A 27507-nucleotide genomic window follows, 5' to 3' on the forward strand; every position below is an offset into this window, starting at 1 on the left:
TCTGCGCATGTCCACGAATAACCCCAAAAAGCACCGCGAATATTGATTTTGGGGTTACAATAAATTTTAGCATGTAAGCGAATTCGAAAATACCAACCCCTGAATGGGTAGAGACGCAATTTTTTTTAAGCACGGTTACTAAATTAGAGGCTAGGTAGCTCCGAAGACTACAAGTCCCGGCATGCACTGCTTCAGCACGGTGCGCGGCCAACCGCCACAGTAGCCGTAGGCCCAGGCACTGGCCCAGAAGGGTCGCGTTCCCGTCACGTAACACTCTCTGCGCGTGTGCATACGCTGTGGAGACCCGCCCCAGCCGCCACCGCCCCCAGTACATCTTTATGGTCTCTCCCCAGGGCTTTGCCGTTGGGGGCAGCTACTCCGGTTCTGTGGCTTGGTCCGCCCTGCGTGGCAGCGACATGGAGGAATTCGACTCCGAAGACTTCTCCACCTCGGAGGAGGACGAGGACTACGTGCCTTCCGGTAAGCGATTCCGCCTGAGGCGAGAGGCGGCTTGCCCCGCCCCGCGCCCCACGTGAGGCGCTCTTGGCTCGGCGTGCGTGGGCCCACTGGCCCTGGTGGCCCTGTGGCGCGGGTCTGGAGCGTCTCCGCCCCCTCGCCTCCCTGCCCAAGACCTGTGAACCGGGACATCTCGCGCAGCCGCTGCCCCCTCCCAGAGCGCTGCAACCGGCGCGTGAACGTGGCCCTACTTCTGTTGGCGTTGGTCGGTGGTCCCCTAACCACACCAATGCTGAAATCGCCTGGAAGGCACTCCGAGTGTTGGCAATTATTGTCAGACCTTCCATCCTGAGGGAATTGCTAGCTATGTAGCCTCACGTCCAAGATAGATCGTCGTCCACTTTTTGCCCTCAGTAGGGATTAGAAAGTTCACTGGTTGTTAGAAAGTTCACTTGTTGCCTTTTGCCTCTTTGCAAAGTATACACCTATTGCTCCCTTCTCAGAACTTTTGTATTGTATAGGCGTCTCAAACCAAGCGGGGCAAAAACCTTGTCACCCAAACAAACCTATCCCTTCCGCCATCCTGTGCCTTCCCCAGACTTTCCCGTATTAAAAGTATCCACCCATACAATCGCTCAGGTAGAAAACAAACTCCCCTAGTAATCATCGGTATTCTCTCTCTTTTGGTCCAACGGATCAGTAAGTTCTGTCGTGTCTCTGGAGAAGAGAATTCCTTTCTGACCGCTCACTCACCAATCTCACTGCTGCTGAGCTACCATGATCCTTCACTGGGATTCATTCGTCAAAGCTTCCAGCTGGTTTCCCTGATTCCATTCTTGTCCAACATTGGTCTTAATTGTTAACGGCCAGAGTAATCCTTTTTTTAACGTGGGTTTGCAGAGTATGTTTCAGTCTCCACGTGACTTCTTTATATCCTTAGTTATAAGACTTCTGTTCAGCTAGACTTCAGGTGGTTCTCCAGGTTGATTGTTCTATAATTTAGTTGTAAGTTTGATGTCATGGGAGGAGGCAACACAGCATTTATCTCCACTGTCTTGACCAGAACTCTCAGTGATCTTTTGAAAACTAGTTTTCATTTTAATCAAAATTATGCATACTTAAAAGTAGTAAAATATTTCTAAAAGGCTTGTTTTGAAAGCAGTTCCCATCATACATGCATTCCTGTATACCCTCCCTGGTGGCAAAATTTTTCCACTTTTAAATTAAAAAAAAAAATTGTTATTTCTATTATCTGTTGACTTAACCAACGCACTGTAGGTCTTATTTTATTTAATACCCCTTACTTCATTCCCCGTATTCCCAACACACACATACCCGTCCACCTTCTGGCCTTCCACAACTCCACAGCCTGCCATTGTTTCTGTGTCCAATTTGGTTAGATTAGTAGTCAGTGTGTTGACATAAGAAATGTGCAAACCTGTAGAGAATTTTTATGAGTTTATTTGAGCTAAACTGATGGCACATGCTGGGGAGCAAGATCTCAAGTGCTCCAGAGAATAAGTTTGCAGTTTCTTTTATGTATTTGAGATTAAGGAGGGAACCTAAGGAAGATTACATGAAGGTGGGAGAAAATTACACGAAGGCGGGGGTCGGATTACAGGATAGTTAAGGTTGTGCGCTTTAAACTCTTGAGGGTGGTCCACTTTAGGAGGAGGAGTCTGAACCGGCATTGTGTTAACCTAGATGCACAGAAACAATGGCTGGGGCTTGCTTAAGGCAAAGATAAGCCTTTTACTAAAGAAGTTATATGACTGGGGTGTTTTTTCTGGAGTTTAATGTCATTTTGTTGTTGTTGCCTAGTCTATGTACTTACAAATTAGACCCTAAAATCTGTGGTTGAATAAAAAGGGGTACTATGGAAAGTAACCTCACAGGGTGATCTGATCATAAACTCTTTAGTCAGGCCCCAGGCATACAACTTCTTTAGTGAAAGGTTTTAAACTGGCCCTATCCATTGTTCTTGTGCCTCTAGGTTAACAAGCCTTTGAAATACCACAAGTAAAAACCCTTGAAGGGGTTATTAACCCTCCAGAGCAGCACACAGTCTTGCTAACTATCCTGTAATCTGACCCCTGCCTTGCTTTCTTCAGTCTTCCTTATGTTCCCTCCTTAATTTCAAATGCATAATAGAAGTTGCAAAATTGTTATTCTCGAGAGCATTTGAGACCTTGCTCCTTGCATTGTCATCAGTTTGGCTCAAACCCTTATAAAAATTTTCTACAGGTTTGGACATTTCTTATATTGACATTTACTTGACGTAGTCGGCAGGATTCTGAAGAAGCCCACCCAGGACCACCCTGCCTGGACCCAGGCTAGGTATAATCAAGGGCCCACTGTGTCCCACCAGCTCCCCCCTTCGCATCAGGTGACTTGGGTGAGTCTCTCTCAGAATCCCAGGCCTCCAATGCTTTAAGTAGCAGGCCATGAGTTTATTTGAGCTGTTCTTAGAAAATCCTCAAGATAGATAAAGATTGAGATAACCCAGAGGGAAAAAAAATGGGTTGCTGCTTTTAATTTCGGCTTTTTATTTAAAATCTGAACAAAATCTTTGCTGGTTGAATGAGAGACTGAACTCGCTTTAGCACTGAAAAAGAAAGGACACTTGCTTCTCCAATCCGAATAGCCAAATGGGGTGATGATAGCTCTGATCCATAAATCCAGGGTGGCAGAGATGGGTACCAGGAGTCATTCATCCAGTGTGGTAGCCCTGGGGAGAAGGGCAGGGTGCCCTGGAATGGGTGGGTTCACCCTGAACGAGAGGCCCATGCTTTGGAAAGCATTGTGGTTTCAGGGCACCTGGTAAGCTCTTGCTGGCCCTTGCTCTGGTGTTCTTAGGTGACTAGGAATCTTTGTGGGGTTGGCCGAGGAAATATTTTCTCTAAGGAGTAAAGCAGGTCTATGGGGTACCCACCACATTTGGCTCGCCAGGAGACATACATTTAAAGGCTGATTTTCTCCAAAAGTTTGTTCTGACTCTACAGATCTCAAAATTAACATGGGAAATCCTACCTCCCAGGCGAAAAAGGCCCATCAGAGTCAGCCTCCCATTTATAACTGAGATGGCCAAGGTGAGGATTCTTTGATACTTCTAAATTAATTTTCACATGCACAGTTAGGAAAGGCAGGCTATAAAATTAGGCAGGAAGAATGGAAAACATATTTAATTGGTCTCTCAAAGATTTTAAAAAGAGGATTTAGATAAATGGATCAATCTATGATGCCAGTTAGGTGACAACCCAATTCTTGGTAGTATTAAAAATGCCTGTCCTTTTTTAAAAGGAGGAAAGTATTTTGGAGCTTGACTTGTCAAGGACAAATATAAATTGTAAAAGGCCTCCAAAACAAAATTTGGATCCAACTGTTCTGTTTTTGTATGTCTACAGAGGTATGTTGTAAATGTGAGATAATTTTCTACCTCCGGATGGTATTGTTAAAATTAATTTAAAGGCAAGTGCTTGTAAGGAATGGGTATTCTAAAATTCTCAGAAATATAGAAACTAACTCAAATGCTTTTCAAGTTCACGTGATCTGAGATTAATCCTTAGTAAATAAAAGTTAGTTTAAGTTTATTGTTTTAAGTAAAACGGACATGTCTTTATGTTGCTTGGGTTTTACAGAAGTAAGTGCATATTAATAATCGACTTTTATGTCTGAAAAATGTTTCTAGAGATTATGAAATGGCCACGCTAAAGAATGTTAATTGCTTACTTCTTCGTTTTCATTAGACGTTGATGTTTTAAGTGTTAAAATCTCAATAATGTAGGACTCTGCGGTGTTCCAGAAGGGCTCTTGGAACTCTTCAAAAGATTTGGAATTGCATAGGAAGCATTGTAAAATAAGTGATGAAAAACTAGAGTATATCGGATGGGTAAACAATGGTAGTAAGTTAAACGAATAGTTGGGGCTATGGGAAGCCCAAGATGGCTGCCTGGTTCTTTCCTGCTCCCTGGCAAACCCCATTTTTTGGTTTTTGCATTCCTTCATGCATCACAATGTATTTAAGCTGGACTTAGCTGAAGGAATTTATGAGCTGACATTATTGAAAGGAGATGTCTTACACTATTGCCACGGTTTGATAGAGTCACTTCAAGAAAATGCCAGGTTGGTAACCACTTCCTTTCACAAGGAGCTCCCAGGAGACGAAGACTTTAAAGATCATTGCCTGCTACCTGGAGATTTTGTTTATTGGAAGGGATATCCAATAAAAGACACTCTCCAACATCATTGGAAGGGACTTTGTCAGGCGCCTAACCTCTAATGGACATTTACCCATCTGAGGACATCAAAGACTCCTCGAGGACAGACGTTGCTGGCATCAGAGGTAGACAGCTATCCCAAGACATCGACAAGGCCTATACACCTAAGGATTGGTCCTGAACTCAGAATCCATTGTGTTTTATTGTCCTTACCTGTCTGCTATGATATTAGTCATAATAATAGTTATACTTGTTCTTTGGGTTTCTCTATATAGTCCAATTGTTTAGGATTACTAAATATGTGTAAGATAACTGTTAATAATCTTTTCATGGCTTATGTAAATATTATAATAGATGTCAAATACAGAGAAATGAGACAGAAGGCAAAACTCGGATCATGGTAGTTCACAGGATAGAAATGATCCAGAGTGTTTTTTCTCAATGAAGGCCATAAGACCTGACCACCTTCCAGGTACCTGCCCTTCCCTTTTTTAGAAAATTCAGCCTCAATTCAGATCCAGTGGTTACGGTATTGCCTCATCCCCAGGCGTCAACAACACCATGTTGATACTAAGGCTTGAATGAGCTTTCCTGGCCTGTGAGACCACACTATCCGACCAAAAGGTTGATCATCAGTGCATCCTTGGGATTGATTTATGACCAAAAGAGGGAACTGGGGATGAAAAAAGGGGTTCTATGGAAAGTAACCTCACAGGGTGATCTGATCATAAATTCCTAACTGAGCAGGTCGTGGTGGATAGTCATGCCCCCGGCCTATGACTTTAGTGAAAGATTTTAAGTCAGCCCTGTCTATTGTTCTTGTGCATACTTGTGAAATATCACAAGTAATACCCTTGAAGGGGTTAGCACTCGAGAGCACATAATCTTGTTAACTATACTGTAATCCAATCCCTGCCTTGCTTTCTTAATCTTCCTTATGTCCCCTTTTTAATTTCAAATGCATCCAGGAAATTGTAAAAATGTTGTTATTCTCATTTGAGATCTTGCTCCCCAGCATATGTTGTCTGTTTGACTATAAACTCTTACAAAAATTCTGCAGTTTTGGACATTTCTTATGCTGACAGCTCTCAGAATTATCTAAATTATCTTCCAAGATATTTAGATTCATTGAATAATCTTTCACTTTTTTCTTGAAGTCCATCTTTGCCTTCTGACCTGCTCCAATTTGGCTTGATTTTCCCAGTTTTAAACTTAGTATCTTCCATCTCCTCACTATGCTGGGTGCTCCCTTAATCTCCCTTCTCTGTTGGATTCCCTATTTCTTGGGTCCCATGTTTTCTTTCTTGGTGCATCCCGCCAAACAGCATAAATCCTCAAATAACTTCTGGAAAAAGGATGCATAGTAGAAACTTTTTTTTTTTTTTTTAGAATTTTAATATCTAAAAATAACTATGTGACCCTCAGGCATGATTGTTATTTATTCTGTATAGAATTCTGTGTTCAGTAATAATAATTCCAAGCTTTATAATACTTTTCCATTTGATTTTGAAAGGTGTTGCTCCATTAGTTTTTAGTTTCCAGTGTTTCTATTAAGAAACATAATTTGTTTCTGATTTCTGCTCATTTATTTATGATCTGTTTGTCTCTGGAAGCTGATAGACTGTTCTATTAGTTCCTGATATTATATGATATTTCACAATAATATACATACCTTGGCATGAGTCTGTTTCCATCCATTGTGCTAGGCCTTCTGGGATTTTTTATTTTATTTTTTTAGAATTTTCTCCATTTTTTAATTTTTCTGAAATCCTTCTTATTCGTAAGTTGAATCTTATGTTAGATTTTTTGGACTGACCTCTAATTTTTATTCTCTTATTTTCTAACCATTTGACCTTTTCCCACTTTATGGGAAATTGTCTATTTTTTTTATTTTAATTTTTTATTGGGGAACAGTGTGTTTCTCCAGGGCCCATCAGCTCCAACTCATTGTCCTTCAATCTAGTTGTGGAGGGTGCAGTTCACTGGCCCATTTGGGAATCAAACCAGCAACCCTGTTGTTCAGAACTCGTGCTCTAACCAACTGAGCCATCAGTCCGCCACGGGAAATTGTCTATTTTGTCTTCCAACTTTTCTATTGTTTTTTTCTCCTTTCATATTTTTAATTTTGAAGAACTTCTTTATTCTTTGAATGTTCCTTTTTTATAGCATCACCTTGTTTCATCAGTGTATTATCTTACTGCTCTATGGATATTAATAATACTTAATTTAAAAAAAATTTTAACTTACATACAGTAAAATTAACTCTTTTCAGTGTACAGTGCTGTTAATTTCAACAAATGTTTAGAGTTGTGTACTACCAAAATTAACAGTTCCAAGACTGCCCTAATTCTCCCCCCACAAAAAAAAACATAGATCATGTTGTCTGTGAATAGAAGCATTTTTTTTCTTTTTTTCCCATAAATGTGCCTTTTATTTCATTTGCTTGCCTTGTACTTTATACGACTTCCAGTATGATGTTGAATGGGAGTGGTGACAGTGGGCATCTTTATCATGTTCCCCATTTTAAGGGGAAAACATCAGTATTTCATCATTTAGTATAATGTTAGCTATAGATTTTTCACAGATGCCTCGTGCATGCGCATGCGTGTGTGTTTTAAACACTTTACATTGACTAACTCCATCACTTAATGCTACCAGATGTGTGCTGTTGTGCTCTGCGTTTTACAGATGAATAAACTGAGGCCCCCACAGTCACCCAGCTAGCTAGATCGTAGCTGAGCTAGGATTTGAACCCTGGCAGTCTGCATATACTGCCTCTTGCAGATACCTTTTATCAGGTTAAAGAAGTTCCTTCTATTTTTAATTTACTGAGGGGTGGTCTTTGTCAAATTATTTTTCTCCATCTATTGATTGTATGTGGTTTTTCTTTCTTTTGTCTGTTAATGTGGTAAATTACTAGTATAGTGATTTGATTTTTAAATTTTGAATAGCCTTTTATTTCTGGGATGAAACTCACATGGTCATGATATATTCTTTTTATACATTGCTGAATTTGATTTGCTAATATTTGTTGAGGTTTTTTGCATCTGTGTTTATGAGGGATGTTGTAATTTCTTGTCCAATTTTAGTATCAAATAATGCTAGCCACATTCAATGAGGAAACCACCTCCAAGGTGGTTTTTATTTGTTCTATTTGTTTGTTTTGGGCTTTATGATGTTAGATGCTTTCTCAGATTTTCTGTGATTCTGAGTTTGGCTCATAATTAAGCATGGAGGACTAAAAAAATGAGGGAAGCTCTGAGTCTTTGGACAATATTTTGTGCTTCATTGTCTATAGGGATGTTATTCTGCATCTTATTTTTTTCTTATAGTAACTGCATGCAATTTGATCTTGATTTTTTTAATTTAAAATTTGCTTATTTCTTATCAATGAGATTGAGCATCTTTTTAGATCCAGAGCCATGTGCATCTCCTTGTCTGAACTATCTGCAACACTTGCCCGTTTATATGATGAAAAATAACTTTACATCATTATAAAAACAGTGCATAAGCTTTGTAGAAAATTAGAAACTGCGGACAATTAAAGGTGAAAAAGATAGAATCATTACTTTCCCATCACCCAGAGATTATCAGTATTAAATCCTTTGGTGAATACTCACTCTGATCTTTTTCTACATCTAGTATAGATGTTTGTATTTTTTCCCAATCTGAAATTACACTTTTCATGCTACTTTGTAAGCTGCTCTTTTCAGTGAATAATCTCTCCTTATCCATTTCAGTAAACTTTCAACTCATCTAGCATATAGACCATATTCAAGTTTTCCCAGTTGACCCCAAAATAGCTATAGCTTATTTGTCCAAATCACAGTTCAGTTCAGGACTGCACATATATAGTTGTTCCATCCCTTAAACCTGTGTAATAGCAGCCTTTCTCTAATGACATTGATGTTCATAAGAGATCAGGCCGTATGTCCTGAAGAATGTCTCACTTGTATTTGAACCTGGCAAATCCAGGGTTGCTCCTTCATGGTATTGTTTAGATAGTTCCTTTGTGCCTTGATTTTTCCATATATTAGAAGTTAGGTCTAAATGCTTGTTGGGTTCAAATAAAACATTTTTGGCTGAAATACATTATACATGATTTGTGTGTTTCAGAAGACCTGGTTGATTCCCATAGTTGTGACTAGTGGATCATGATGAAGAGAGTCTGATCCCTCTATTACATAATTGTTTTCTCGCTTGGACCTGAAAATATTTTGTGTGGCAGTCTATCTAATAGTTAAAACTTAAATTGTGTGTGTGTGTGTACTTTAACGTTACTGGATAATCCTAGCCTAAATACTACTATCATTAGAGTATAAGAAGTGTTTTTCTAATTTTGTGGTTCTTTTACATTTATTAGTTGATGTTCTTCTGTAAAGTATAGCTTTCCCTCATCAACTGGGGCAGGATAAATGTTTAATTCATTTTCCTTAATTACCAATTTTCAAAATGGGGGATACTTTTAATAGTAGCCTAAAATTGTACAAATTAATTTTTCTTTCTTTTTTTTTGATATCATAAAGGGTTCACAGGTTTTTATCGATTAAGTGTGTTTAAATCTACTAGCAGTTATTCCTTTTAATACTCAAGTCACTAAAACTTCTTTCGAGATGGATCTTATGACTGTTTAATGTGACCCAATATTCTTAAATAGCTTGCTTGCTTTCTGGCACAGCAAAATGTCCTGGTTTCACCTTGTGCTTTTCTTCCCTCAGACCTGAAATTAGCTGAAGTTTCTTTCTTTCTTTTTTTCCCCCCAGGGAGCCCTTTTGGTGATAAATCATATCAAAGAATGAGATCTCAACTTTAAAGAGATGCTCATTGCTACGTAAAATGACATTATTTGTATGCCATGTCAATGAACAGACTGGAAAATATTTATCTTAAAAAGAGTACATATTGTAGGCTTATGTTTGCTGCCGCTCAGGAATAACAAACTAACCTCTGGTATTTGAAGTCAGGACTATGGTTACCTTTGGGCTGGGGCTGATGGCTAGTGATTGGAAGGGGGCATGAGTGGGGTTCTGGAATGTGGTTATAATGTTCTTGAGCTGGGTGCTGGTTATACATGTGTGTTCACTTTGCGTAATTTCATTGAGCTGTACATTAGATTTGTGTGCTTTTTAATATATGTTACCCTTCAAGTAAAAGTTTATATGAAGTAAAACTAGTTGAATCCCCATGTGGGCAGGATTTATTGACTGGTGCCCACAGTGTGGTCAGACTGGGATCTTGGCAGCAATTCTTTGTTGGAGATGCCTGAATGTCAGTGTCTGAGGATGGAGAGTAGACATGTTTGTTCTTTCTGCTATGTCTAACTGGAAGTCTTTAGGCCTCTTTCTAAACCCCTTTTATTGACAAGACAAGGTATCACTTGCTGTCTTTTGAAAGATATCCAAGATGAGGTGGAATACTAGTTTTTTCCTTTGAAAAGAACAGTAGCAGAACTGGAATTTCTATTCATTCATTCAGCAAATATTTATAAAGACAAGTAGGATCCATGTCCTCATGTAGAGCATAGCAGAAATTGCAAACATTAAATACAAGTGGGATGAGTTACAGAGGAAAATACGGACTGCCGTGGAACACTAGAATCTGATAACTTAGCCTAGTCTCCAGGGACAGAGAAGACTTCCCTAAGGAAATGGTATTTTAATTGAAGAATAGTGGAAAATACTAGACTTTTTTGTAATGAAAATGTCTCATCTGGATGTGAAAGCCTTTATTCCTGTCTGTGTGACCACCCTATTATGTGATTTCAGGTGGAGAGTATAGTGAAGATGATGTAAATGAATTAGTGAAGGAAGATGAAGTGGATGGTGCAGAGCAGACACAGAAAACCAAAGGGAAGAAGAGAAAGGCCCAGAGCATGCCAGCCAGGTGATGCTGCCCTCAAGGCCCTTAGAAGTCAGCAGCTCACAACAAGCCTCATTACTGGGATTGATCCGATGATAGATTTCTTGCTGCCAGGGTATCTTACCTTTCTCTCTTGAGGGAAACATTTGGTGACATTTTAGAATTGCAGTTTTGGTCTCTGGCAAGCTTTACAAAATTTTGAGCTTAAATTTTAAAAAATTTAATAGATAATGTGTACATGTGGTTAACTCAATTACTACAAAAATGTATACACTGTCTCTAGCCCTTGTGGCTTTGCCTCAGAACTGTGTTACCAGAGATAGTCTATGCATGTACAAGCATGTAAGTATATATTTCTACTCTCTTTTTAAACCAAAAAGCAAAATAGCATGCTTTGCGTATGTATTGCTTCTCATTTTCATTATTTCACATCTTGGATGATACCATGGGAGTACATCTAGCTATACCTTATTCTTTTCAGTGATGGCATAATATTTCATTGTACGAATAGACTTTATTTAAGGATTCCCTTATGAGAGACATTTAGATTGTTCCTCGTCTTTACTGCAACAAACAAGACTGTAGTGTCTTTGTATATGTGTAGAAGTACGTCTGTAAATCAGATCTGTAGAAGTAGCATTGTTTGATCCAGGGTTATATGCACTAAGAAAATTATGTAAAAATATTAGTAAATTGCTGTCCGTAGACCGGTTACGGAATTACACTCCCACCAAATGTTATGAAAATTCTGACAGGTTGTTTAACTCAAATAAGAGAATCTTCCATAGAAGCCTTTTATTCTCTGATTGGTGTTTCTGGCTTCCTGGGCACTGAAGTAAAAAGCAGATTGTAGTTTATAAAAAGGGAAAAAAGAATTTTAGGTATTAGATTCACTTTAGGTATTTAGGTATTAGAAGTCAGAATCAATTTACTCTCATGAGTCTTGGACCCAGTTCTTTTGTCCTTGAGGTTTTCTGTATTCCAGCTTTCATATCTTTAGAAAGTGGGAAGAAACATGGATCCCCCAACGCCAGAATTCTAGGAAGAAACTCTCCTCGATAGACATGTTTTACAAATGTAATGACTTTAAAAAAGTCAAAAATACCTGACAGAGATGTTCTGGGAACACTCTCCGGACAGATTGATTCTGTGAGGTGATTTAGGGTGTTTCTTGGTGAAAATAGCTGGTCCTGACTTTGAAAACAGAACACTATATTTTGATTCTAAGTGTTTGGGGAAAAAGCTAAAGAGCTCAATTCTTTTTTCCCCCACAAAATCTCAGTGTACCTCTTTTACACTCCCCTCAATGTGTGTTTTAATCAGTAATCCCCAGATTTAAGTTTTCTTGGGTTTGCAACATTATGTTTGGAATTGAGGAAGGGATAACTGAAATCATTTTGTACTGTCTGTCTTGTCTTTCTTTTTTCTTGTGACTGTGGGTTATTAGGAAGAGAAGACAAGGTGGCCTCATGTTAGAAGAAGAGGAAGAGGAAGAGGAGGATGCCAGTGGGGAATCTGGAGGAAGTAGCAGTGAGGAGGAAGACGCGGTAGCAGAGCAGAAAAAAGGCACTGGGTCAGAGGATGCAAGGAAAAAGAAGGAGGATGAACTGTGGGCCAGCTTCCTCAATGATGTGGGACCAAAATCAAAAGTGCCCCCAAGTCCACAAGTTAAAGTAAGTTGGTAGATGAAGGAGATGAATGTTTCTCTAGATAGATTTTTTTTTAAATTTACAGACTGAGATTTGAAGCTTACAGCACACGTCATACTACATAGGAGCACTTTGATAGTAACTCTACTACTGTGTTTCCTCGAAAATAAGACCTAGCTGGACAATCAGCTCTAATGCATCTTTTGGAGCAAAAATTAATCTAAGATTAAAAATTAATCTTATTATATAACACTGGGTCTTATAGTAAAATAAGACTGGGTCTTATATTAATTTTTGCTCCAAAAGACGCATTAGAGCTGATTGTCCGGCTAGGTCTTATTTTCGGGGAAACACGGTAAGTGCAAAAGCATTCCCTATGGTAGAAAAAATAAGCTTTTTAATCAAATAAATTTTCAGTAGGTCTTTAGCTGTTTAGAGATGAAACATTTAAGCATAGCCATAAACAGCATGTTTGAATGGTTCTTTCCTTACGTGAAATGGATTACATTTCTTTTTTTCATAGAAAAGAGAGGAGATTGAAGAGATGAGTTCAAGTAAATCGGTGAGCAAAGCAGAAGAGCCAGAGAAACCTAAAGAAACAGAAAAAGTTAAAATCACCAAAGTGTTTGATTTTGCTGGTGAAGAAGTCAGGTAAGATGACAATCACAAACTTCAGAAGTAGTTTTAAAAATGAGCATCTTTCTAAATGGTGTTAGACATCTGGTTCATTCCAGCCCATCGTATTATTTTGTAGTTATATATGGAACTTAAGGAAAACGGTGGCTCTGTGAATTATCAGGGAACACGAGAAAGGTCCTTTCACATATTGTAATGTAGTTTGGGGTATTATGAAGTGGTTGGCTGAGCAGAAACAAGAAAATGTAAGAGTAAAGCATATGGTCCCATACTCATTGCCACGCTTTGTGACTTTGACTAAGTCATTTCTCCCTTTATTATTTTCCTTGACTGTGAAGTATGAACCTCAGTGAAGCCTCTGAAATCAGGTAAGAATTGAAAGTACCAGGAGAGAAATTTGCTACCTGTTTTATTTCTTCACTTGAACTCTTTGGCTGTGTTAATTGATTTCAAGTTTTTTTCCAAAATGTGTCAGAAATCCACAAAATACAAAAAGTTGATATTTTGACTATTTTATGCATTTAATAATAACAATTTGAGCTGTTTTGTATATAAGTGACATTATTCTTATGTATAAAAATTTCAGGTATACTCATTCAGATATAAATGAACGTCACAGCAAAAGGGTTAATACTGTTCTTTATAATTGATTCATGAGGTTTGTTACTGATTTAGAAAAGCAGTAGGAGCTTAATGACCTCCTGGCTGTTCTAGGTAAGAGCTACATGCCCAGAATTTCCTCTTTCCTCTGTATTTAAATTTTATTATGTGAAAACAGCAGATCTATAATTTAGAGCTAAATGAGAACAGATTAAGTGCCAATCGATAGTATTTTAGGTAGTCACATTTATTTTCTTTGACAGTAATTAAAAATGTAATTTCTCTAAAAGTATGATTTCCCCTAAAATTGATACTCTTAAAAATAGTATCTACTTTCCAACAATTGTTTTGTCCAGTGAAAATACATCTCGGAAAAAAAGGATTTGGCCTTATGAGTTTTATAAATGTTGTACAGCACAACTTTTTATTATTTAAAAAAAATTTTCTCCCCAACTTTTCTGAAAAATGTCACTTACAGGGACGTTGCAAGGGTAGTATTACAATGAACACCCATATAGCTATCGTACAGATTCACTACTTGTTAATGTTTTGCCTCTCTCACCTCCATATATATCTGTATTTATTTTTGTTTTGGCTGAACCATTTGAGAAATACTTGTACACATTAGAGAATTACTTCCCTCTTAAATACTTGAACACTGTTCCCTAAGAACAAGGACATTCTCCTTTGTGATACAATATAATTCTCACATCCAGTAAATTTCATTTTAATGCAGATTATCATCTAAACTCTCTGTGGTGAAGGACCTTGATTTAAAATTTTCAACCTTTTGCAGACCAATACTTTTGTAAAACACAAGAGACAGGAATTATAGAAAAATAAATTAAAAATAAGTATACAAGCCTAAATTTTTAACAATAAAATTTAATAGACATATAATTACATTTTAATAAACATAGTCAAAATGAACATAAGATAGGAAAAGGAAAAGAATTTATAACTATACATGCTGTTCATTGAAAGTGTGAGTATAAGTGATTGATACAGGGAATCACTGTTATATTTATACCCTTTCATTCTGTAATTGAAACAAACTACATAAAATACCAGTTCTCAGTAGTGAACATCTAGACACAAATTTTGAATAAATGCTGTGTATATTAATTTTTAAAATTTTTAATATGACAAAATAGCTTAATTTTTTCTTGTTAATTGATGTAATCTAAGTTGGGTTGATGACAGCATGACTTATGTATATAAATTATTACAACTACTGGATGGGTATTCTGGGAGCCTGCTATTTCTATGATTTGTCGGGAGAGGGCAGCACCATGTCTGTCAAACACGAGTAAAGAAGCGCTTCTTTTTTCATAAATATAACATATTCAAAAGTAATATATGCTTATTACTTGAAAAAAATATGTTACAGAGATATATAACATGACAAGTGAAAGTTCTCTAACTCTTTTCTCCTAAAGAAAACAAAAGCCCTGTTAATAGTTGGCAATTGGGTAGGATTTTTGTTTTAACTTAAATTATTTATACTTAAGTTTAGGTATTATAAGGAACCCTCATGTAGGAACTTGGGAGGCCTGAATGTTAATTGACGGCCGGATACAAACTTGGTGTATAGTTTTGAACATATCTTTTTATCTCTTTTGACATCATTATTTTGCTTTTTCCTTTTGTATCAAGTTAAGAATATTATTGCATCTTTAAGAAATGTGGGAAAGAGCTAGTGATGACTGGGAAGAATTTGTAAGTATAAGCATAAGGTAGTGTTAGCAGAAAGTTAGGCTTTAGTTCTTTCAAATTATGTTTTAATAGTTAGATTTTGGATTTTTACTTTTTTGTTTTGTTTTTTCCCCACTTGAAAAATGTGTAGCTTGTTAACCTTGGAGAATAAGGAAACATCATTTTTTTATCCTTCCCTGTCACATAACCAGCTGATCCAGTTAGCTCAGACTTGCCTAAATGATTCACGTTTGGAAACGGCCAGTCACGGAAAGTTTAAATAAAGACTTTTCGGGGAGTTCTGAATTAAGTGAAAATGAAGTTACAATGGAATTTCTGCTGATAACACTTGAATTAACTACTGCTAATTGTGGGCTTTTTCTTGTCAGTGTTCCCTCTTGTATATTAGAAGTGGTCTATAGTTTAGACCACTCCTACTTGAAGATATTTTGATAGCTGAATCGCTTCTTATTGCTGGTTAAAAGTGAAGTTCTACGCACACTGTCAACAAAGAGAAATCTGCCAATATTACTTTGTTAACATCAAGTAGCAAAGTCCGTAAGAGAAACACACCAGTTTATAGAAGTTGTTTCCTAGTGAATACGAATAGGACTTTGACCCTGAGAAATTAACGGAACTCTCACGATTATACTTTTTCCTTGCTTCCTTTATGACACTTACTGGAGATCATGTATTGTCATGACTCATTTTCATGGTTGGCTTCCCTGATATGATAGGCTGTGAGCCCCTTAAGGGCATAGACCACGTCATATCTTTTTATACGTCCTACATGTAACACAGTGCCTGGATTTAGGTTGCTTTCCAGAAAATTTTTACCAAATTATTTCAGGTGGCTGCTATTATTTCCGTTTTTTTAGTCCTCTGGTAAAACAAGTAAAAAACAAAACCATGGGCGGCTGGTAGGTTAAGTTGGTTAAAGCGCGGGGCTCTTAACAAGGTTGCTGGTTTGATCCCCACATGGGCCGCTGTGAGCTGCACCCTCCACAACTAGATTGAAACAACTACGTGACTTGGAGCTGATAGGTTCTGGAAAAACACACTTAAATAAATAAAAGTTAAAAAAAAACACAAAAAAATAAACATACTTTGCATAAAGTCTTCTTTTATTTTCCCTATAATTTGGGCTACTTGATCTTCATCTTTTCTTATCCCCAATATTCTAAAATTTCATAATGATGTGGACCTTTGTAAATTTGCTACATCAAATGTTCTGTAGAACATTCTTTTTGTGGACAAGTTTGTCTGTTGATAACCTTTCCCATGTTTTCTTGTTCTCAAATTCCTATTCGTTAAATTCATGTGCTAGTAAGGCTAGGCTGTGCTACGCTGGGGTAACAAATAAACCCAGAAACTCAGTAGCATAACATAGTACATACTCATTTGTTACTGGTGCAAAGTCTAATACTGGTTGGGTAGCACCCTATCTTGTAACTCAGCCATCCAGAACACATAGCTTTAAGGTTGCTATAGCAAGGGAAGAGTGAGCAAATAGATTTTTATTTAATTCCCCTGTTTTCAGAATGAGACTTCAACCCTGCCCTTTGAGTCTAGAATTTCTGTAATTTTCATTTCTCAAAAGAGGAATGGGTTTCGTTGAATCAGTTGACAGTAGCCTCTGGTATAAGGCAGAAGGGGACCTGGAACCTATTTGCTCCTGATGCAAACTTGCAGCTGGGTTTAGCCCTACTCCTCCACCTTCAAAGTTTCCTGGTATTTCAATTTTCTGAACCTTTCTACAATAGCATAGTACAGATTTGTTTTGCCTGTAGCCTAAGAGATCAGAGAAAAGAAAAACCTAAGCCAATTACTACTTGTCTGTTTACTTTCTATCTTCAGAAAACCTGACTGACATCTCTGTCCTGCCGTTACACCTCTTCTCATTAGCCATGTGTAACTTTGCCCTTGTAAATTTGTTTACCACTGTTTATCAGGGTTTGAGTAGGGAATGGAGAATAAAACCTGTGTTCAGACCACCATGTCTACGTGGAAGTTTCCACTTGTTCTTCATGAGCCCAGATTCTACCCAGGGCAAGGAGATTAAAGGCAACTCTTTCTAGTCCAGCACTCTGGGACTCTGCATTAAGCCTTGGGTTTGGATGTGGGTTTATTTTGGTTGTTTATATAGTAGTGCAAGGAATCACCCCAAATTTTAGTGGCTTAAAACAATTGTTTTATTGTGATTTTTCATAGTTCTGGGGATGGCTGGGCTCAGCTTGGCAGCTCTTGCTAGGCAGTTTTCGGGGTGCCCTGTGCAGTTGTACTGTGTAGGTCTGGAGCCCTCCTGAAGGTTCTCTTACTCCCACGTCTGGTGCTTTGGGCTAGGAAGATTCAAACACCTGGGAGCTGGAACTGGCTCCTCAGGCCTCTCTCTCTCTGTGTGGTCTTCCCATATGTTCTCTCCCGCATGATGGCTTCAGGGTAGCCAGACTTCTTGTTGTATGGTAACTTGGTGTTGCAAAGGTGCATTCCCAAGAGAGAAAGCCAGTGGAGGCTGTGTCACCCTTTATCAGCAAGCCTTAACTCATTTACCCTGAACTCAGTATCGAAGCAGCCAGAAAGGCCCACCCAGTTTCAAGGGGTGGTGGCATTCCATGCCCCTCTTGTTGAGGTAGTATCAGTTCTAGAATAGCATGTGGAATGGAAAATTTGTGGCACCAATCTGTGGGAAATAGAGTCTATTACATGGTTCTCTCTGCCATTGCTACTTAATCTCTGGCTAGTCTTAAAAAAGTAACTTAACCCCTTAGATTTCAGTTTTCTCACCCATGAAATGTAAATGTTTCAGCTGTTGCTACAGAAATGCTGTGTGATAAATCATCCCCAAATTCAGTGATGTACACCAGTAAGCATTTATGTGTTGCTCATGTGTTTCTGGCTATCTGGGTTCACTAGGCTTGACTCCAAGCTGCTATTGGGGTCCAGATCTACAGCACATGTCTTTCGTGCACCTTGGACCAGTAGCAAGTATACCTGAGGCATATTATTCTAGTGGTTAAAGGATGGAACTCAAGGGCAAGTGAAACAGCACAGACACATTGAAAGCTTCTATTTCTGTCAAATCAGCTAGCATCTCACTGACCATTGAAGCCAGTCATGTATCCAAGCCCAACATTAATGGGGTGGGGAAGTATCTTCTTGGTCAACAGGGAAGGCGAGACTACTTGCTGAATGATGGTCTAATCTGTCATATAAATTCTTCCTCTTATTTTTGACTCTTGACTCATCATGGAGAGGTTCATTTGGGAGAGCTGAGGGACACACCAATTGAGCCTAATAGAAAGTAGGACCAAATTTTGGACAGCCTTGAAGGCAAGACTCAGCTGTTTATGTCTGATCCTCTGAGTAACACTGAGCTGTTTCAGGAACTTGAGCAGGGGAATAACAGGCTTGTTGTCGTTGTTTAAGTCGCCCTTCAAGATTAACTAGGCTATCTTTCCCAGTGAAGATTCTTAATACAAAACTGTCGAACTCTTACTCTGTCATTTGTGTGGGTGACAGAGTACTGAGTGCAGCAGTGAGATGGCTCTTAATAAGAAAATTTGATTCTGGTCCTAAGAAGCCTAGAAAGAAGGAAAGAAGAGATAGAGACATATTCCTGCAAAGGTGGAATTTGTAGGATTCTCCTGTCATTATTGGCCAGTATTCTGGATGACCTGGTTGAACATGTAATACAGTGACCATAATCTTGGACCCTTTCTACAAATAGATTGGAATTTGAACAAAATTCCTCAGATGTTTTTGTTGAGTTAGCAAGCCTAAGCAGGCATTAGGCATTTCTCCTTTATTTATCTGAAATTTCAGGCACCATAAATATCCTTGTTTGCTCTTCAGTTTTATTGAAAGCAATTTTTTCCAGAGTTGAAATTGGACCAGGTTCTCAATCATATAGTTTCCATTCCCAAATTAGTGCCGAATAAGCCAGTTTTAAGGGATCTTGTTTCATTTCTAGGTTGTTTTTTAAGTGTAGAACAGGAGCCTTCTGCTTAGTATTTCCAGTTGTTTACACTGTTGCTTTCTTTTTTAAATAATGCCAATGTTTTTCTCCCAAATATTCCATCTCCCCCTTCTAGCTTTTACTGGGCCTTTATGTGTGAGCCCTAATTGACATGTGAGGTGCAGTGGGAGAGCCTTTTCCAGCCTTCACATCGGTAACCCCAAGGCCTGTAATTCAGTAGTGACTACCAGCATGTGTTTCATGGAGGGGATTTTAGAGAGATCAAGTTTACATACATTGTTGTTTCGTGTAGTAAGGGAAAATGTCTTTCTCTAGAACTGTTATAGTGTACTTTAACCATAAAGCTCAGTGGGTATTTTCCTTGTTATCATTTATTCCCTTTTTTAGATTTTGTTTCTCTCTTTTTATTCCTCTTGTAAACTTAACATCTCCTTCCTTGGAACAGGGTGACTAAAGAAGTAGATGCTACATCTAGAGAGGCCAAATCCTTCTTCAAGCAAAATGAGCAAGAAAAACCACAGGCTAATGTCCCTTCAGCTCTGCCATCCCTTCCTGCTGGGTCCGGGTGAGTATTCCAGTCCCAGGCCCAGGTCTGCCTGACACGCTTGGGAAGCTATTTTCAGTTTAATGACCTGCTTGAACTGTAGCTGTCATGACTCCTTTCCTGAGAGAAGGAATCATGCTCTGCTCTGCCTTTGCTGAAATATTTGCCAAAATGGAAGCTGCAATGGAAAATTAGCCATAGGTCTCTAGTTTGATTCTACCCTGAAAAAAGTCCTGATATACAGTGTTAACTACAGAGCTGAACATGAAGTAAACTTCACATTTAAAAATAGTTTTTGAATGACAGTATCATCAGAATGTCTAATGAAGTTTGAGTTGAGTACTCACTCCCATCCCAAGGACCTCAAAAGCACATAAAAAGGTCAAAGCTGATTTACAAATAATTCAATTAATAGATTGTCAGGAACTTAATAGTTTTTCTCTTTTCATGGTTTCCATATTACTTGAGTTATTTTTAGCAGAAGACTGGCATTCTTTCTCTTTGGAGGAAATAAAACTCCCTGTCTTAACCTATATGTAAGAAGTGAAGCCTCACAGTGAATATGAGAGTCCAGGGCACTGGCCTACAGAGAAGTGACACGGACATGGTGCTACCTGTGGGGACCTCTGTGTCCTTGAGGTGTTGGGGGTACAAAAGTCACCTATAGGGGCTTTCTAACCCTTCTGTTGCCGCTTCTTCCTTCCCTCCCCAAACATCATTGCTATGAACAGTAAAGTTTTGTTTTATTTTTCTAACATTGAAAAAAAATAGAGTTTTCCTATCAGATAATAAGCTTTTCTAGGACAGGCTTTTCTCATGTCTGCAGCTCTGGCTCCAAACAACTCTTATGTTACACTAGTCTGCTCACCACGGTGGTGTTTACCCAGAAGCAGCCCCTCCGATGAAGGTTTGAGTGCCAGTCGTTAATGTGGGAGGTGATTCCAGGAAGCCCCAGTAGAGAGGTAAAAAGGGTCAGAAGGAAGGCAGCACAGGTGCGTTACCTAGCAGGTTACTGCTGCTGGTGGCCAGTCCTGCCAGGGAACTCAGGGCGATGGTGAAGAATACAGAGAGGGCAAGGAGGCTGGGATATTGACCCTCCAGCTGCCATCAGTCACTGGCTCAGCTCCTCCCACCTGGCCTCATTCCCCAGGCTGTGGACTGCAGGTGCTTGCGGTGAGGTGGTGCTCTCGGTGTGCCATGGCGGTGAGTGTAAGGATGTGGCTGGGGCTACGTCCACATCTGCTCACTACTCTTTATCTGCTGCTTACTCCAAGTATTTCTCTTCCCATTGGAGCGACTAGGTGTCAGGAGTCATGTGGTAGTTACACAGAACCTGAGAAGGACAAGAATTTAGGTGCTGGTTACCACAGTGGGAAGGATGTAAACACAGGCAGAGGTAGTTGTGGATGGACCGAAGTAATATGAACAGTTCTCCAGGCCTGGCCTTGTTAATACGCTAGGCCAGTACTTTTTAAGCTGTGGTTTGCAGTCATTATTTAAAAGAAATGAAATAGAATACAAAATATTATAGTACATCACATAGTAAGAGTTGATATTGTTTAATAACATTTTTGTTTCAGTTACTGGTGTGCTGGTACTGGGTCACAAAATGAACTGTACTTTTAGTGAGGGTTGAGATTTTTAAAAAGTGCAGTTGTAGGCTGAAGCAACATGTTTTTAAGCCTATGATCATTGTTTGAAAGGGATTCTCTTCAGACCATTAGCTTTCAAACTCTTTTGACTGCCACTCACAGTAAAGAATACATTTTACAGTATGCCATAGTACACGCATAAATATAGGTATGTAAAAATGTGAAATAAAAAATTGGTGAAATATTTACCTTTATGATATATGATGAGCTCTGATGTTCTGTCTTACAGTATTGTGTATAGTATGTATTATTTTTAAAAATGTTATGACTCATTGAAGTGATTTCACAATCTACTACTACCTGAATTTGAAAAAATATTGCTCTAGACTTTTACAGGCTTTTACTTGGGTTACCAGGCTTCTATCTGGTATTAATATATAGTGTATTTTGAATTTATTGAAAGTATTACTGTGAAAGGTACATCTGGATTAAGTGTCAGATAGGAATAAAGGCAAAGTTTCTTCTACCTTAGGTTTCTAGCATAGTTTCAACTAGCACAATTTTTACTTCTAGACTCCTTGGGTATTTCTTAAAATAATCCCTGTTGATGCTTAGAGATTCTGCTTGGAAACTACGTGATTCAGAATATACTCTGTTACTGTAATTATGAGGATAACTAGAGGAGAGAGAAGTAGCAGCTTAACAAGGTCAGCTTGATGAAGTCACTAAGTCACTCATGGAAATATCACTGCGTTCTGTGTCCATGCCTTCCTTTCTTAGAAAGAGCTAATAAATAGCCTTTCTAGGATAAGAAATCTGCAGAGATGATATCTATATTAGGTAGACTCAGCAGGAAACAGATGGCATCCTCAAATTAGGATACTTGGAGAAGAGTTTAATAATTCACAAAGTAATGTAAAACCACAGGGATAGGAATAGTGCAGTATCCCCAGGGCTGGTAATAATGAGGCTCCATTTTTACCCCTAGACTTGAAGGGGCAAGAAGGGGAGCAGTTTATGGCAGACAGGGCCTCCTGACAGGAGCTGAGACCTTCACTTAGTGATGGGCCCTCCAGGGAGAAGCCAGTGGAATGAATATCCAGATCTCTCATTCCTTCCTCCCATTTCAGTGGAGCCAGGACGCTCCACTGACCACTGAATCTTGTGAAAGAAAAAATTATTCTGATACTTGTTAAAATGGTAAGGAAGACTTAACTCAGGATTATTGCAATAGGTGTTAAGACTATCAAAATAGGGAAGAGAGATCAGACTCAACTCTGAGTACAGCACGGACAGCTGGGGATTTATAGCCAAGGAACAATGTGAGAGGGGCAGGGTCAGTGGATGGAATATTTCTAAGAGGAGTGGGAGTGGGGGGATTCTTGCCGAAGGCAGGCTAGGCCTCATACATCAAAGGTGGGATTAGGAACTCCGTCAAATATGGAGAATGATCAGATCAGATATCGAGGGGGGGGATTCTCTTTAAATTGACTTTATAGGATTCTTACCAAAACTGAACTGTGCGAGCCCAGCAAGGATTGGGCCAAGATTGAAACCCTAGTTGAAATGAGGACTCAAAGGAGCATGACTAAGGCTTGACCCAGAAGAGAGTCTTTCGTCCGTACAGGGCAGCATCTGGGGCAGGGAGCAGCGTGGAGGAGGACATGGAGGGAATTTGGAGGGGCCAACTGATAAAAGATCTTTCAGTAGATTAATGAACTACTGACTCCTTTATAAAGGAGTCAAGTGAAATTTGACCAAAATCCATTTTTTTGAAAGTTATAGTGGGACATAACAGATTATAAGGATGTGTCTGCCTGAGTAAAAAAGTCCTTAGAGTTGTACATGAAAATGGGCACACGTTAACTTAATGATACAGTGTACCTTGAATTTCTGAATAAATCAAGAAGATGACATTCAGGTTGGCATGATCATTTTTCTTGTATCTCAAAAAGGTTCTACAGTTGTAATTGTGCTTGAGAAAAGACAGTCAGGAGGAATTCCGCTGATCTGGTGTCTCTAAGTGAGCATGTTTTGTCTGTGCCAACACTAGTGTCTGCTACAGGCTGAACGTGCGTGGCATGGAAAGTATTTTTAAGGGAAGAATCTATAGGAGTAATCCAATTTATTAAAAGAAAATTATTCTAATATTTTTTTCCACAGACTTTTTTCATTTTTGGAGTTGCTTTAGTTTACAGAAATTGCCTAGTAGAAATACTTTATTTATTTATTTTTCTTCTCTCTAAACAGATTTAAGCAATACAGGAAAACCAGAGCAGGAGAGTAAAACATCCTGTCCCACATCCTTTGCTAGCAAACAAGAACAGATTCACAGGAGCAGCAAATGTTTGTAACCGAAAATGTATTTCCTCCACATGTTTAAAATAGCACACTGCGTAGGCTATAAAAAAACCATAGTTTATGCTTTGGGAATGGAGTAAACCAAACACCCAATTTGAGTTAGAGACTGACAAGAAGCACGCTCTACATTTGGTAATACAAAGCACAATGCTTAGTATGTCTGAATTCCCACAGTTCTGTTACGCTAAGCTCTTGTTCCACTTCTCACCCTCTCTCTCTGCCCTCCCCCCACCCGTCTTCATTACCAATATTATTGGCCACTTGAATCCAGCTTCTCCCAGAGTTTGTGGGTATCTGGCTAGTCAGCTTTCAACCCCACATTTATTACTTACCTTATTCCAGTAGTGGGCTACTAGTGGGCTGTAAGTCTCATTACAGTTTATTATCCTAGCTATGGACATTAACTTGTTTAATTAAGGGCTTATTATTTAGTTGCCTCCTTATGGGTTGGGAATGACCTCAGGCAATAAAGCCCAAGGGTGGAAAACATCGTTTTCCCATGTAGTTTTGTCTTATTTTCTCCGTCTATTGAGGGGAAAACAGGCCTTACTGTTGAGTCTCCAACAACATCATGGGTGTGTCAGTTTAGCAATGTTTGCCCCAAATATAGAAGAGACAGAATTCCTCAGTGTCATGATGCAGTAGAAAACCAGACGAAAGCCTGAGAAGACAGTAATCCTGACTTTTGTGGTTTGTCAGTATTCAGCCTATTGGACCACTCAGTCCCCGGAAACCGTTCATTCTTGCAACAGTCTTCCTGTCTGAGCAACTAATCTGATCTCTCCCAAACTCCTCTGACATGACTAAACATGACTGTTGGCTTTTTTAAGTTTTACAAATTTTCGATATATAGTCTTAATAGAGAGAGCATTGAGCGTTTCACTTAAAGTAACAAAAATCAGATATACCCACAATATTAGGTGGAAATGTCTCTAATTTTTGATCAGAATCTCTTGTTATGATGACTGATCAGACCTCTGACCTATGTTGATTTATTTTTTAGGTTCTTTTATGTTTAAAGGAGTTGCTTTCATGCTGAGAGGAGCATTTCAAAGCTAATTATATTTCACGTGTTTTTACTAACAGGGAAGAAAGGACCCCCAAATTATTCACAGCAAGTGTATTTAGATCAACAACAACAAAAAAGACAAGTTACCTCAGAAATCTGACTTCACCTCTTGGTTTGATGTTCTCATGAAATGTGTGATCAGTTGGCTGTGTTTGTGTGCCTGGTGAATAGATGTACAATTGACCCTTGAACAGTGCAGGGTTAGGGGTCCGACTGCCCCAAAGAAAATCTGTGTATAACTTAAATGGGTCCTCTTGCATATGCAGTTTCCCAGCCACCAGTTGACCCCGGTGAACAACATGGGTTTGAACTGTGCAGGTCAGTTGAAAAAATCGGCATAGTGGACCCATGCAGTTCAAACCCACATTGTTTAATGGTCAACTCGCGCAGTACATGATGTACATGATGAGAATGGCCATTTCAGGAAGAGGACAATCGGCTTTTTCAAAAGAATAAATATCATGAGTAAGGCCTTATTGGTAATGGTAATAATCAAGATAATTAGAAGAGAGTGAGTATTCTAACAGATGTGACCCATGATATTTTTGGACTCAATAATTTTAAATTGTGCTTTTCGCTCTCTTTCTAAAAACAGCTTTATCGAGCTGTTTTTATTTATTCAACAATTTAAATTACACACTTTGTTGATTTTTCCCGTATTCACAGAGTTGTGCATTCATAAAGCTATACAGCCACAATAATTTTCGTCACCCCCAAAAGAAATGCTGTCACTCTTTATCTCCATCCCTACCTCTCCTTCCCACCCCCAGGCAATCACTAATCTATCTTCTGTGTCTACATTTGCCTTTTTGGACATTTCACATAAATGGAATCATACAATATTTATCCTTTTGTGTCTGGCTGCTTTGACTTAGCATAATGTTCTCAAGGTTCATCCATGTGTCTATACTTTATTATGGCCAAATAATATTCCCTTGTATAGATATACTACATTTGGTGTATCCATTCATTACTTGGTGGACACAGGGTTGTTTACACTTTAGGCTATTATAAATAATACTTCATGAACCTTTATGTACAAGCTTTTGTGTGGACATGAATTTTCATTTCACCTGGGTATATATCTGGGTATAGAATTGCTGGGTCATTTGGTAATCTGGATATGCTCTTGAATGAGCCATAAGAAAAAAATCTAGGAGTGTTACCAAGGAGTGGGTGATTTGGGTGCCTAGATTTCTTCCACCATGATTTCTTTGAAGCATGTACATTCCTATATGTAAGCTCCTGCTATAGGAAAAATGGAAATTGGTGGAAAACTATAATGTCTAGTAACACTATAACAGCAATGGCTAGAGAAAAGGCAAAGCAGTTTCCTTCTGTCATAATTCCAAAAGTAAGGAGAGGGAATTAAGCCTTTTGATTTATTTCCATAGCCAGCTGTAAGCTTTCTACTCAGTGAGATTTCCTGTTTGATGATAATTTGGGATTTTAGTTTGAGTTGACTTAGGGCTGACCCTGTCCTTATTTTATTACTGTTTATAAATAGATGTTCTTGAACTTCCCACTGACTTGAATTTAACTTTGTTATTCTTAGTGGATGTGGTACTGCCCGTAGGAGGTGTTCAGAAATGTGTGGTGAGATATTTTGATTGTCGTATGACTTGAGGAGACCACTGGTGGGGTTCAGGGATACTAAATATCCTGCATCGCTTAGGAGGGTTTGTTCAGAGGATTTTCTTTTCCAAAATACCAGCAGTGTCCCCTTTGAGATACATTGTTTTAGGGAGCTGGAGTCCCTCAGTTACATAACTGAACTTACCTTCTGTTTCTGGTTTGAGACCCTACTTCAGAGCAGGCATTCGCAAAGTGGCAGCCCATGGACCAGATCTGTCCTTAGAGGTTTTTATGTGGCCAGCATTTAAAAATCAGGAGACTTAACATAAAAATCGGGATTACTGGCTTTTCTTCAGAAATGAGAAGTTGTGCCACTGCCTTCCCTCTTTCTTTGTGACATCAGTGAGCTGGAGCAGAGTAGATGGTGTTTGCCCTTTCCTGCTCCCTAGTCATCTACCTCACTCATTTCTGTTACCTGCTTGGTTCCTGTAGTCAAGTGTTTCTCACACTCTAGGATGACAAGTTTCCTTTTAGTGACCAGATCAGTTTCCTTTTGGAACCGGTTCTTTAGATAAAATATTAGATATATTATCTTCTGAGACTGCAGGTTAAACATTTATTTACCTTTTTAAAAAGACTAAATAGTTTCTATTTATTGACAGCTTACCAAGTTTAAGGCACAGTCCTAAGTGTTTCATTTAATCTGCATAAACACTCAAGAGACAGGCATTAACTTTGTGCCCATTTCACAGATCAGGAAACTGAGGCTCGGGGAAGTGTCATTAACTTGTTGAGATTACATAGTTGATGGATAGTGGAGCCAGGATTCCAGTTCAGATCTATTTGAGACCAAAGCCTGGGTGCTCAGCCACTGTGCCTGCCATGCAGTCACTTTTTCTTACACTTCTAATTAGCCTTTTTTGTTAAAAGTATCTCTCTTCAGCTTTATAACTGATAAAGGACTCTTTGAAAGCTATTTTGTATTTTGTTATTTTTGAAGGAGGTGAGATGACTGTTTCCTCCCTTTTCCTTTGTAGCCTTTTTCCCATGAACCATGGCTAATCCAGGTTTCCTGTTTAATCTCATTCTTATCTCATGAAGTTGAAGGGGCTAGTATGATTTTAAAAATGAGTTCCAGGTATGTTTGTATATACATATTCTTTTAACAGTCACCAATGAAGCTGTGGACAAGATGTGATCAGTCGACCAGGGAATAATGGCTGCTACTATTTTTGTAGGGTAATGGACTCCTACTGAGGTGTGAATCCTACGTTGTAG

General features: G+C 38.8%; 1 protein-coding gene across 1 annotated transcript in view; it reads left to right on the forward strand.

Annotated features, from left to right (window-relative positions):
- The first annotated feature begins 202 nt into the window (after positions 1–202).
- CFDP1 (craniofacial development protein 1) overlaps positions 203–27507 on the forward strand; it is a 102151-nt gene continuing 74846 nt past the window's right edge. Inside the window, exons 1-5 of the mRNA XM_019710688.2 lie at positions 203–480; positions 10439–10556; positions 11980–12205; positions 12705–12832; positions 19534–19653. Coding sequence (XP_019566247.2) covers positions 339–480; positions 10439–10556; positions 11980–12205; positions 12705–12832; positions 19534–19653 — 734 coding nt within the window. The 5' untranslated portion in view covers positions 203–338. The remainder of the gene's footprint in view (positions 481–10438; positions 10557–11979; positions 12206–12704; positions 12833–19533; positions 19654–27507) is intronic.

The sequence above is a fragment of the Rhinolophus sinicus genome, linkage group LG11 (assembly GCF_036562045.2).
Source record: "Rhinolophus sinicus isolate RSC01 linkage group LG11, ASM3656204v1, whole genome shotgun sequence".
Taxonomy (NCBI): domain Eukaryota; kingdom Metazoa; phylum Chordata; class Mammalia; order Chiroptera; family Rhinolophidae; genus Rhinolophus; species Rhinolophus sinicus.